We start from the raw sequence: 11,712 nt of genomic DNA, 5'->3' as shown, positions 1-11,712 counted from the left end.
TCAGCAAAATTATCGGATCACGTGAAATTGCTGCTGCACTGCAATGACAATGAAATCCTTTCCTTGCCCCGCTTACCGAAACAGATGAGTCAAGCAAACACCCATTATTGCCAACTTCTGATTCTCTGACAGATGCTTGGGCACCCACTGTGCCAAAACGTTGCCATAACCAAGCTTTTATGTGGATGAGGTGATGCATGGTTCCCTTGCTTATCCACAGTGCAGCAGCAATTTCACATGTGAAATCCGGCAATTCTGACAAATGACATCCTCTATAGCCGAAATCATGTGGAGACACTGCTCTCTGTACACCTTCATTCTGCGATACATTTCTGAAGGGGATACGGTCATTAGGTCTACAACAACTAGGTTGACACCACTAGGTTGACAGGCAGCAAGGTCAACATGGGTCTAGGTCGACACATGCATTAGGTCGACATGGGCTAGGTCAACAGTCAAAATGTCAACAGGTTTTTCACTGATTTTTGTGCCGACGGGCGGTATTTCATGCCCTACCATCCACTAGGGCATGGTGGGAGAATAAACTAGAGTACTTATATGTTAGTTGGGCGCCCACTAAGCTATTTGCTTAGTGGGCTATTCCGCGTAAGGAAATCGCATCGCATGTCCACTTTTAGTGTCACACTATGCATGCAACGCATTGCGATATTACTCGTTAATGGGTTTTTTGCCGGTCTTATTTTTCCCAATATTATCGCATTGCATTGTTCCTCACACGTTTTATGACACTAAAATGTGTGATGTGATGCGATGCGATATTACTAAATAAGATTCCCTCCTATTGTAGGTACCCCCCTATTATCCATACCACCCCATACTAACCCCCCCCCCCCAGTATCCACACCACCCCATAGTGTTGCAAGCGCAGCGTTGCACCACTATCCACGCCAACCGGAAGCGTCCTCCCGACCTTTTCATAACCCCAATATCGGCGTGGAGTTAATTTTATATAGTGTGGCGAGCCACCAAGCCCGAAGCGTGGCAAGCGGATGCGGAAAACATGTAAAGTAATCCGCGTCACCTCGCCACGCTTCGGGCTCGCCACACTATATAAAATCAACTCCACACCTATGTGGATAGTGGGGGTATGAAAAGGTCAGGAAGACGTGTTCCTCCGATGGTGTGGATAGTGGTGTGGTTATAAGAACACATTCACAGCATCCATACAACACATCTGAGACAGTAATGTGGACACATGTTAACGTTCAACTGTAAATTTAGTGATAAATAATGAAGATAATGAATAAGGAATAAATACAAGAATCACAAAATATCAATAATATCAGGAACAATAAACATTAATAATATCAGTAACAATATAATTAAAAATAATTAAAAAAGAGAGTCACTAATACCACTTTCACACTGCCAAAACGTTTGAAAAAACTGTATTTTTAAATGTTATTTAAAATGGGTCTGAGCCTTGACATTGCAGTAGATTACCATTAGTGCATCAGTCAACCCGTTTAATCCCCTGAACACGTTTCAAGGCAGAATGCAGGGGACAGCCTATCACAGGTCTGTAATCTGTTTTTTTTTTTTTTTTTTTTTTTTTTTATTAAATACCGTTTCAGAGCCATTCTCACTGCATAAAAAACGGCTCTGAAATGTGTAGGACTCTGCTTTTTAAACGTTTTTAAATACCGGTTATCTTTAACCGGTAAATCAACTCTGACACTTTCCCACTGCAGCCTTAAACATTTTGAAAGGGGAAAAAAACGGCAATATACCATTTAACAAGTGCAGTGTGAAAGGGGTATGAGTGGGCACTGCAGTGCCCTTTGGCAGGAGGCTTAATGCATACAAAATGCGCTCAAAAGGCTTGTCTTTAGCAACACTTTTCCTCCACATAAACTCCTCTAGGTAGGAGGTCAAATGCTGCCTTGAAGTGCCACAGTGTTTTTGTTCCTCCACTTGGCGGCACCCACATCCGTTCTATGTTCTGGGTATGTACCCCAGATTCTGGGTCCACAAAATTGTACTTATGGTTTACCCTTGCATGCTCGGAGCCGGCCGCTTCCAATTCATCACTCTTATAGGCCCTCCAGCAGTCACTAAAAATGATAGATCCTGGGGCAACATGCGCAGTAATGGCAGCCATAAGTGTTGTGGCACCCCTTTTGTCGACGGCAGTGAGGAAGCAGGACACATCTCCCTGCAGGTGCCACCAAACACCCACTGCTGTGGCAACATCCTCCCCACGGAATACTTGCGCTTGGAGAACAGGGTCTCATCGACCTCCACCACAAGTCCCGGTCCTCTGATCTGGGGCTGGGAAAGCAGATCATAGGTGCAAGCCTCCCTCATCAGTGCATTATACTGCACCGTTGTGGCAATGCACATCCCCAACTCCCTTTCACAGTAGGCCACACTGGTGAGCTCCTGTGCCCACGAGTACACAAAGCGTACCAGCTTCAGAAATGGCAGACGGCAACCAGGGTACCAGAGCCCTGCTCGCACTGTCATCTTTCGGCGACAGGCAGAGGCAGATCTCTGGGAGGCAATGGAGTCATCTGCCGCCGGGCTCCTGCTCCCAAGGGGGCACCTCTCCTCCCCTTTTTGAATTAGCTAATTGAAAGCCGTTGATATGGCTTCTGTGTCTGACTTCTTCTAGAAGGACCATAGATGTCACACTCTTCATTCTAAACATAATATCCATAACATACATACACGCATACATATATTTATATAAGATGTGTTGGGGGGGCACCAATATTTATCTTGCCTCCGGGCAACTGGGACAAACTTACGCCACTGGCGACAGGCTTTGATATGGCACCTCCACCGACCTTCTCTGACCGACAGCTTCATGGGCTGGCCATTTACGCACGTTTGCAACAAATTTTGATGCTGCAAAAATGCCAACACCTCCTCCTCTGATGTCGGCAGACTGAAGAGTGACATCTGCTGAACTGTGGCCATGCTTCTGTCACCAGTAAATGCAGAAATACTGGGAGCACTCTGGGTAGAATCCATGACTGACACTGTTTTATCAGTGAGGGACCAGGAGCACTTACACAACTTCTGACTGACTACACTATTTACTTAGCTTAAGTGTATTCACAAAACATAGTTACGCTACTTTAAATGCATACATCAGTACTATATGCATATAAAGTACTGGGATCGCATCGCGTGGCACTAAAACGGGTCATGCAATGCGATTTCCTTCCGCAAGCGTACGTAGGTAAGTTGGGCGCCCAACTAACATATAAGTACCTAAACTAGTGTGCCCAAAGCATAGCGAGCAATGCAAGGGGATGTGGTGCACGTCAAACTGTGTTCATGTCGACTGCGTCGACATTCGGGTAAAAAAAAAAAAAAACAGTGAAAAAACCCCATGTCAACCTTTTGACTGCCGACCTAGACCATGTCGACCTTGACCCATGTCGCCCTTAACCCATGTCGACCTTGCTGCATGTCGACCTAGTTGTGTCAACCCAATGCTTGTCGACCTAGTTGTTGTAGACCAAACGATCCACACCCTTCTGAAGCATGCTTGCCTTCTGCGTGAAGCAATTAGATACAGTAACAGCACTTTGCGCTGATCTGGAGGAATCCATCATGCATCCGTCCGCGCAAAATAACTTTCCAGGAATGAAGCAACTGAGACGAAGCTATTCACTACACATGCGCAACTGGGAAAAACACAACGCCATCTATAGGCAAACACTGCAATTAGATGCAATGCCGCTACACCAAAGTCTCCTTTTCATTTGGGCATACCTTATATAATTTGTCATAAACAAAGTTCACATTACCCTTGAAGCAATGTAGAGGTTGACTAGTGCGTCCAGGGCACCGTAGGTCTCACCAGGCAATCCGGATGTTCAAAGGTGGCCCTTCCTATTTTGTCAGTAGTACCGAGCTGCCACAATTTCTGATGGCAGCCCTGGCGGATATCATAGATATTTGCTGTGATCTCCCGTTTTCAAAAGCAAAAACAGCCATTATAAGTTGCCATGAGGGGTTCTTAATTGCCACATTTACCAAGAAGCTTGGTCCCAGTTGCTAGCCAATCAAAAAGTAACCTGGAGAGGGATCCTTAAGGCCCCTATCCACTAGTGCGAGGTATTGAATGCTATACCCTGCCAATTCACCTGACAGCTGCCGTAAGGCAAGATCGCATACTATACATCATATTTATTAACAGTTTCTTATATAGCGCATACATATTCTGCAGCGCTTTACAGTATCGTTGAACATTCACATCAGTCCTTGCCCCAGTTGAGCTTACAATCTATATTCCCTACCACATGCACACGCACACACAGACATTCTAGGGTTAATTTTTTTGGGAGCCAATTAGCCTACCAGTATATTTTTGGATTGTGGGAGGAAACCGGAGTACCCTGGGAGAATATACAAACTCTGCACAGAATATACAAACTCTGCACAGTGAGGCAGAAATGCTAACCATTACACCGTCCGTACTGCCCCATGCAGTTCTTTTGCATAGGATGTATCTTATGTGATCCCATTCATGGCTACGGGCTGCAATAAATATCCATAGAAGTCATGACAATTTGCAACTCAGGTCTAAGGTGCATGGGAACGTGACACTTCGGGCAGAGGAAAATCCAGGCGATATGCCCACTTTTCAACCAATACCTTGTTTCATGGGCTCAGAATTGGATGAAAAGTGTCCAAATCGCACTAGTTGGCCTCTGGTCAATTTGTAGATTTAATCACATGGACCTAAAATTGGTGCACAGCTGCACTCGCCATGCTTCAGGCTCAGTTCCTCTCTGGGCTTGGAACACTAATCGGAGGTTATGTGATATATAAATTCTGTAGACAAAGGTGTAGACGTAATGGGTGAGATTTAATAGGATGAAAGATTCAAAAAGTGAGAGATTTGGTAAGAAATCTCCAGGTTTTTTTAAAGCAGCAACCATTTACACTGCAAAACCAGTTTGATTTTGCAGTGTTAATGATTGCCGCTTTAAAAAAACTGGAGATTTCTTCCCAAATCTCTCACTTTCTGAATACTTTTCAGCGGGAGCCCAAGCATCTCCTGTCCTTGCAGTGCCTGCTTTGCCTCTCCTTCCTCTTGCTCACACAAGGGGTAGGGAAACATACAGAGAAGGGGGGGGGGGCAGAGTGGGTGACATACAGTGAAAGAGAGTCAGGCTGGGGGACATACAGTGAATGGAGGCAGTGATGGCCATTCAGAGAAGGGGGAGCAGGGGAAGACTGGGGGACATACAGTGAAAGGGGGCAGAGTGAGGTACATAGTGAATGGGGGTCATACAGTGAATGGGAGTCATACAGTGAAGGAGGGTCAGGCTTGGGGACATACAATGAATGGAGGCACTGATGGACATTAAGAGAAGGGGGGCAGGCTGGGGGACAGAGTGAATGGGTGCAGAGTGGGGAACATACAGTGAATGAGGGACATACAGTGAATGAGGGGCAGGCTGGGGGACATACAGTGAATGGGGGCAGGCTGGGGGACATAGAGTGAATGGGGGCAGAGTAAGGGACCATTCTGATGTGATTAATGATTCAAAGAATGTCAGGCTGAATGGTCGGCCCCCACACATTTACACTGGCCCCGTTGCAAAAAGTTTGGACACCCCTGCACTAGGTAAAATCTTCTACACAGCTCAGAGTGAATAAAGTCAGATGCAGTCTGTAACTGCGGTATAAGGTCGATGTGTATTGAGTCAACTACTAAAGGTCGACATGCATCAAGGTTGACATGCCTGAAGGCCGACATGGGATTAGGTTGACAGGGTCATTAGGTCGACGCATGCATTAGGTCCACATGGGCTAGGTCAACAAAAAGGTTGACATGGGGTTTTTCACTTTTTTTTTAGCTAACATGTTCAGGCACGCAGTATTTCATGATCTACCATCCACTAAGGCCTGGAGGGAGAATAAAATAGTGTGCCAAGCGTATCGTGGCATCATGCTTGAAGCATGGCGAGCCATGCGAGGGGACATGGTGCTATGTTCTGGTGTCTATGTCGACATTCGGGACAAAAAGTGAAAAACCCATGTCGACCTTGTGACTGTCACCTTGCCCATTTCAACCTTTGTGCTGTCGACCCTATGTCCTATACCCATGACTGCACTGCCTTCACTGTGATTGGCAGTGACTTCCTCTTGGAAATCCTACCTTTCAGTCATTGGGGCCCATTTATCAAACCATATTTGCGGCTAAATCCCCGAAAACACACGTTTTAGGGGTTTAGCCGCAAATATTAAGTATCCCCTAAATGTATCATAGGGGGACCACAGCAGGAATCTCCGATCCCTGCTGCAATCCTCCCTGCAGCGCCGCCGGCCGCATCCCCCATAGGTTTCTATGGGGGATGTGGATGGGGGATCAACATCGGGCAGCCCAGCTTCGCATCCCTGGGCTATCGCCATTCTGATATGGCGATAGCCCATTGTAGCCTATGGCTACACATCGCACTGCCAAGCGGGGCAGTGCGGTCACAGGGGTCAGCGCATAACCGCGCATTCGCAGACCCCCCGGCTTCCGGGTCAGGGCTTCGCAGGGACAGGCTCCTTTCTGAGCCCTGTCCCTGCGCCCTTAAAATTGCCCCGGTATGATCGCATTTTACAATGCGATCCTGGGTGGTAATATTCCGCCCAGATCGCATTATAAATGCGATCATGATAAATGTGCCCTAGACACTACACCACTTGGGAGGTGTCTCCTCCTTCCGGGACTGCCAGGCCAGGCTGCGACCAGAAAGCTAACTTCGTATTGGAAGATACCCCCTCCCCTGCCTTATTACCCAGCACAACCCGGCTTCTATTGGCTACAGTCGGTGAAGTCCAAGCCGGAGGTTTTCACAGTTGCAATGCATGCCCAGATTAATCCTTTCGCTCAGAGGCCTGGGTAGAAGTCCCATGTAAAGGGACACGGGTTAACCCCCTTTTACACCGCCACTGACCTGGATCCAGTAGGGAAAAACACGGGTTTTGTAAAAAGGGTAATATAATAACTGGTTATGATAATAAAGTTACAGTACACTGCTTTTGAAGAAGGTTGCATATCCTCATCTGTGCTCCAGGTGGCGTGCTAATCACTCAGTACTATGCTCCACCAATCACCAGCCTTCCTCCCCCTGAAGCACCCGGAAGAAGCTGTGCACCACTGCACCGGGGAAGCGCAGCCGCACAGTGCTGTCAGTGAGAGACAGAGAGCCGGTGCCTTCGGTCTGCATTACCCATGCTCGGGTACCTGGCCGCCGCTGCCCTGTGCCTGGCCGCCGTGCTGCTTATGCGCACCGACCCATGGTCGCTCTCCGCTGTGCCCGGGCTGAGTTACCTGCTGTCAGAACAGTGCGGGGGGAGCCCGGGGAGGCTGCTGCATAAGGAGGAGCTGTCCGGTTACAATGGGGGGCCCGGCAGCCCCGGGATATACCTGGCTGTGCTAGGGCAGGTGTTTGATGTGCAGAAGGGTAGCAAGCACTATGGACCTGGGGGCTCCTACAGCTTCTTTGCAGGTACCAGCACTGTCTGCACTCAGCCGCATGTGCTGAGTGTGTCGCTGTATTACAGTGTGTGCAGCAACATAACATTAGGGTCATTCATGTGAGCTACGGTGTTCCAGGCTAGCATGGTGTAAGAATGTCAGGTTACCTCTGTCTGCAGAACAGCACTGGGCTCCTTGCCCATCCATATACAGTAGTAGTGTGTCTGCTTAAATGCTAAATGACTTTTCTCACGGGTATAGCCTTTTGTGTACCTAATAGAAAGCAGATATAAACCACTTTATAATCCTGACCTGCGGCTTTCACCAAGCAAAACTGCACCACATCACACTCCTCTTCACCACCTCTTCATAAGTCACCTCACCTGACATCACTAATAATAATAATAATAATAATAATAATAATAATTATAAAAAAAATCACAATAAATGGCAACAATGTGGTTACTAGTATTCAATATAATAATTGTTATCTTTGTTCTCTATGAATTGCACATAACTAAGCATATTATAGACATGGAAAAGGTTGATGAGTTTTTACTTTTTGGGGTGTTAAGTCGGCACCTGAGCACGTTGTCAATATTGACCTTCTGACTGTAACCCTAGACATTGTCTGTCAGCTATCTGGATACCCACATAAATTACCTCTTTGCAAAAGCACTAATATATAGCATTAAACATACATCAGAATACAGTATGTTACAACATTTATTTCTATATACATATCTCATGCCTTTAACTGGGGTTTGTGAACAAAAGGTTCTGTTATAAAGATTTACTTCTACCTAAAAGACTAGAACTACCAAGGCATCCACACATGATTCAATTTATATTAATTTAAGTTATTTTTAAGGTCTTACTCACAGATCTCAAACACGTCACCTGACATCATGACACAGCTGCTGTAGCATGTTCACACTCACAGAGATACTGTAGCTTAATTTTAGCAATACAGTATCATTAATTGATCAACAACCCACCACACACACACACACACACACACGTGTGTTTAGGTCTTCCTTGACATTGTTAGATGCATTTCATAATAAAGTTGTTGCCAGAATGATGTAATTTTGTAAAATTTCTTTTTAACAGCAAGAGATGCCTCTCGTGCCTACGTAACTGGTGATTTCACTGAAAGTGGTCTTGTGGACAATGTGTCTGAACTGTCACCCATGCAGATGCTCCACCTCAACAATTGGCTTAACTTTTATCAGAAGAATTATGCTATGATCGGTATGTCTTCAGTATTTAACATGTTTCATACTGTAAATTTAAGGGTAGATGGTTGAGTCTGTAGTTTCAAAAGGCCCATACACACTGGGCGACTTTGAGCTGAAAGCAGCTCCATTTTGTTTTTTGAGCTGCTTTCAGCTCAAAAGCCGCCAAGTGTGTACATGCCAATGATGAGTTGTGAGTGCTGGTGCGCGCTCCCTCATCACCGCTGGCCCCGCCGCTCGCATTACCAGCAGATGGGCGACATGGTGGACAGCTCTCCATAGTGTCCAGCTATGGATAGTAGTCCACCCCAAGGAAAATCGCTAAAACGGGCAAAAATTGCCTACAGAGTATGCACTGAGCGATTTTCGACCCAGCATATTTATTGCAAACTAGTAAATAATATTTTTGCTTTATTAAGGTAAACTAATAGGACACTTTTATGATGAAGAAGGAAATCCCTTAAAGGCTCTAGAAGATGCATTAGCAGCCATTGATATTGGACTAAAGTTACAAGAACAGAGACAGGACGAGAACAAGCAATTCCCACCGTGTAACTCAGAATTTAGTGCTGGTATCAGCAGAGTGTGGTGTTCCAAGAGCAGGTAAGCCCCACACATACTAAAAATCTAAAAGGTTGACATGAGCTTTTGGTGCTTTTTTAATTTTTGGAACTTTCTCATACTTTGCTATCCACATGGACATTGATTGGGAATGGTAAAGTGTGCTGAGCGCAAGCAGTAGCTGAAGTATGGTCCAAATTTATTCATTACACTCACATTAAAATATAGATAAAAAGCATATCGTCCAATCGGGTAATGGAGCTTCAAGGACAAAGAGTTCACCCACGCGGCCTGTTCGGGTCAGCAAACAGTACTCCTATCCTCGGCGTGCTCCAGGGTCTGTTCGGTGGTGGTGGTCAGCTTAAGCGCGCTTTCGGGCAACAACTGCCCTTCCTCAGAAGCCTATCTTCAGTTTCTTCAAGCCGTGTCGCCCTGTGTGTACGGGGCTTTAGTACTGCGGTTTATTGTATTGTATATAGTGACAGGAGCATGTTTTGATCAGAAATACTAACATTGCCTATATTCTATCTCCTAAGTGGTGGTATACATAGGGATTGGATTGGTGTTCCAAGAAAAATGTATCTTGCTGGCTATGATGGATATCGCTGTGTGTGCGTCAAAACAACTGGCCCTCCCTCAGATCAACCAGACTCTACAGAACACAATGATAGAGGGGATCTTGATAACCCGTCACTGCATGAATATGAAGACTGCAACCCGCTCTTTGATTGGTGCTTCCTTAAAGACTAAAAAATGTTTTATTTATTTGTAAATATTTAAACATCAAAAAGGTTGTTCTAGAGCACTGTAACATCCACAGCCTTACCTTTGAAAACATGTGCAAGGATTACTAATGGACTCTTCATTGAGAAGCTGAATGGCCACTGCATACACCATCTGCAGTGACGTGAGATGTACAATTAGTAAAGGATTATACCCACAACTGCCTCTGAGATTGTATACACATTACTGTATTTTAGCCTTGCATTCAAATGTTAATAATGCAAACTGTTTAGGTGTAAAAGAGCAAATTCAGCCATTACAGAATCTAGATGTAGAAGTCTCTATACATTGGGTATACTAGAACTTTTTCATAGACCAAAATGTTCTCTGTGCCATATTTCTGCATAAAAAATAGATAAATTCCGATCTACACAATTTATCTGAAAGTTAACACCTTAAGGGATTTGTTCGCTTCAGAAATGTTCCATTACATCTTTTGGCTTACAGCAACTCCTATACAAGGAACATCTCTGTTCAATAAGTATCTGAAAATTATTATCAGGTATTTCTAGTATAATTCTGTGTGGAAACACTGAGTACCTGGAGGAAACCCATGCAAACACAGAGAGAATATACAAATGTTACACAATTAGGTCCATAGTGGGAATTGAACCCATGACCTCAATGATGTAAGACATTAATGCTAACGATTAAACTATCTGTACTGGCCATTAAGACAAGTTTGTTAAATCTGATTCAATTTGTCTTGAATATTGAACAATTTGTCTGAACAACAGGTTTTGTTCATTTTGCAGCAGTTGGGAGCAAATTTCTGGTTGTCACTTGTTCCCAAACCTTACCGGATTTTCATCCTAACCAACAGTCGCATACAGTACTACTAAGGTACAAGCATTGAGAATATACTGTTATTTTCAGATTTATTTTGTAATAAATGTGGATATTCAGTTATTATTTCATCATTTATTGATTGAAGATTTAAAGTGATTGCACAGTAGCAGGAAGACTACATTTTAATTAGCTAGTAATATTAAAAAAGCCTATTTACTGTAGCATCCAATTTTATGACACTGAATACCACTGTTAAAGTATGAAGGGAGGGCAGAAATTTTAGTGCACAGCACTGTACATCCATATCTAGTATATCTGTAGGCACAAAGTATTAAATGTAAATAATTTATTGAAGGTGTGACCCAAAGACTAGGTGGCCTCCTGGCCTAACTTCTCAGCAGAAGACATGTGCTTGCCCTTTCTAGGAGACTCCCATTGAGTAGACTTCACCCTCAAGTTATGGGTAAGTCAAGGCCCAGTGTAAGCCTAGCAAAATATCTATGTAATCAACCTGGAATTTTTTTGATTGGACACTGGCCAGCCGGTCTTGTGGAAATTGTAAACCTGGTCATCAATCCTGCACAATTTCTGGTACTACTGGAGTGTACGGGCGGCACTAGAAATAAAATCTTCCAACAGCAGTGGTAAGGTCAACGTTTCAAAGCAATTTAATGTGCTTTGTCTTCAGGACACCAATTCCTGGTACTATATACATATCTTCTAAAGGCCCTAACAATAGTAATAGATCACAGTCAGGATTAAAAAAAAAAAAAAGGCCTGATTCTGCCATAAATTAACCACTAACCCAGGGGTTCCCAATCTTTTTTTAATCACGGCACCCTAAAGTATAAGAATTTTTTTCGCGGCACCCCTAGGCCAAATTTA

The 11,712-nt window shown here is 44.5% G+C and overlaps 1 protein-coding gene across 1 annotated transcript; it reads left to right on the top strand.

The window, feature by feature from the left end:
* Positions 1-7,106: 7,106 nt before the first annotated feature.
* Positions 7,107-10,948, top strand: CYB5D2 (cytochrome b5 domain containing 2). The gene is made up of 4 exons (XM_083174136.1): positions 7,107-7,487; positions 8,570-8,710; positions 9,114-9,297; positions 9,792-10,948. Exons 1-4 carry the CDS (start codon positions 7,211-7,213, stop codon positions 10,003-10,005), a joined length of 816 nt encoding a protein of 271 aa, XP_083030262.1. The 5' UTR covers positions 7,107-7,210; the 3' UTR covers positions 10,006-10,948.
* Positions 10,949-11,712: the final 764 nt, after the last annotated feature.

The sequence above is a fragment of the Crinia signifera genome, chromosome 2 (assembly GCF_055691185.1).
Source record: "Crinia signifera chromosome 2, ASM5569118v1, whole genome shotgun sequence".
Classification (NCBI taxonomy): domain Eukaryota; kingdom Metazoa; phylum Chordata; class Amphibia; order Anura; family Myobatrachidae; genus Crinia; species Crinia signifera.
The sequence above is the reverse complement of the archived record's forward strand: the minus strand, read 5'-3'. Positions and strand labels throughout refer to the sequence as shown.

What these genes read in the sequence shown, in the direction of transcription:
- CYB5D2 (XM_083174136.1), top strand. Translation starts at nt 7,211, where the DNA reads ATGCTCGGGTACCTGGCCGCCGCTGCCCTGTGCCTGGCCGCCGTGCTG. An exon ending in CTCCTACAGCTTCTTTGCAG is followed by an intron (nt 7,488 to 8,569) that starts GTACCAGCACTG and finishes TCTTTTTAACAG; the next exon opens with CAAGAGATGCCTCTCGTGCC. An exon ending in GAAGAATTATGCTATGATCG is followed by an intron (nt 8,711 to 9,113) that starts GTATGTCTTCAG and finishes TGCTTTATTAAG; the next exon opens with GTAAACTAATAGGACACTTT.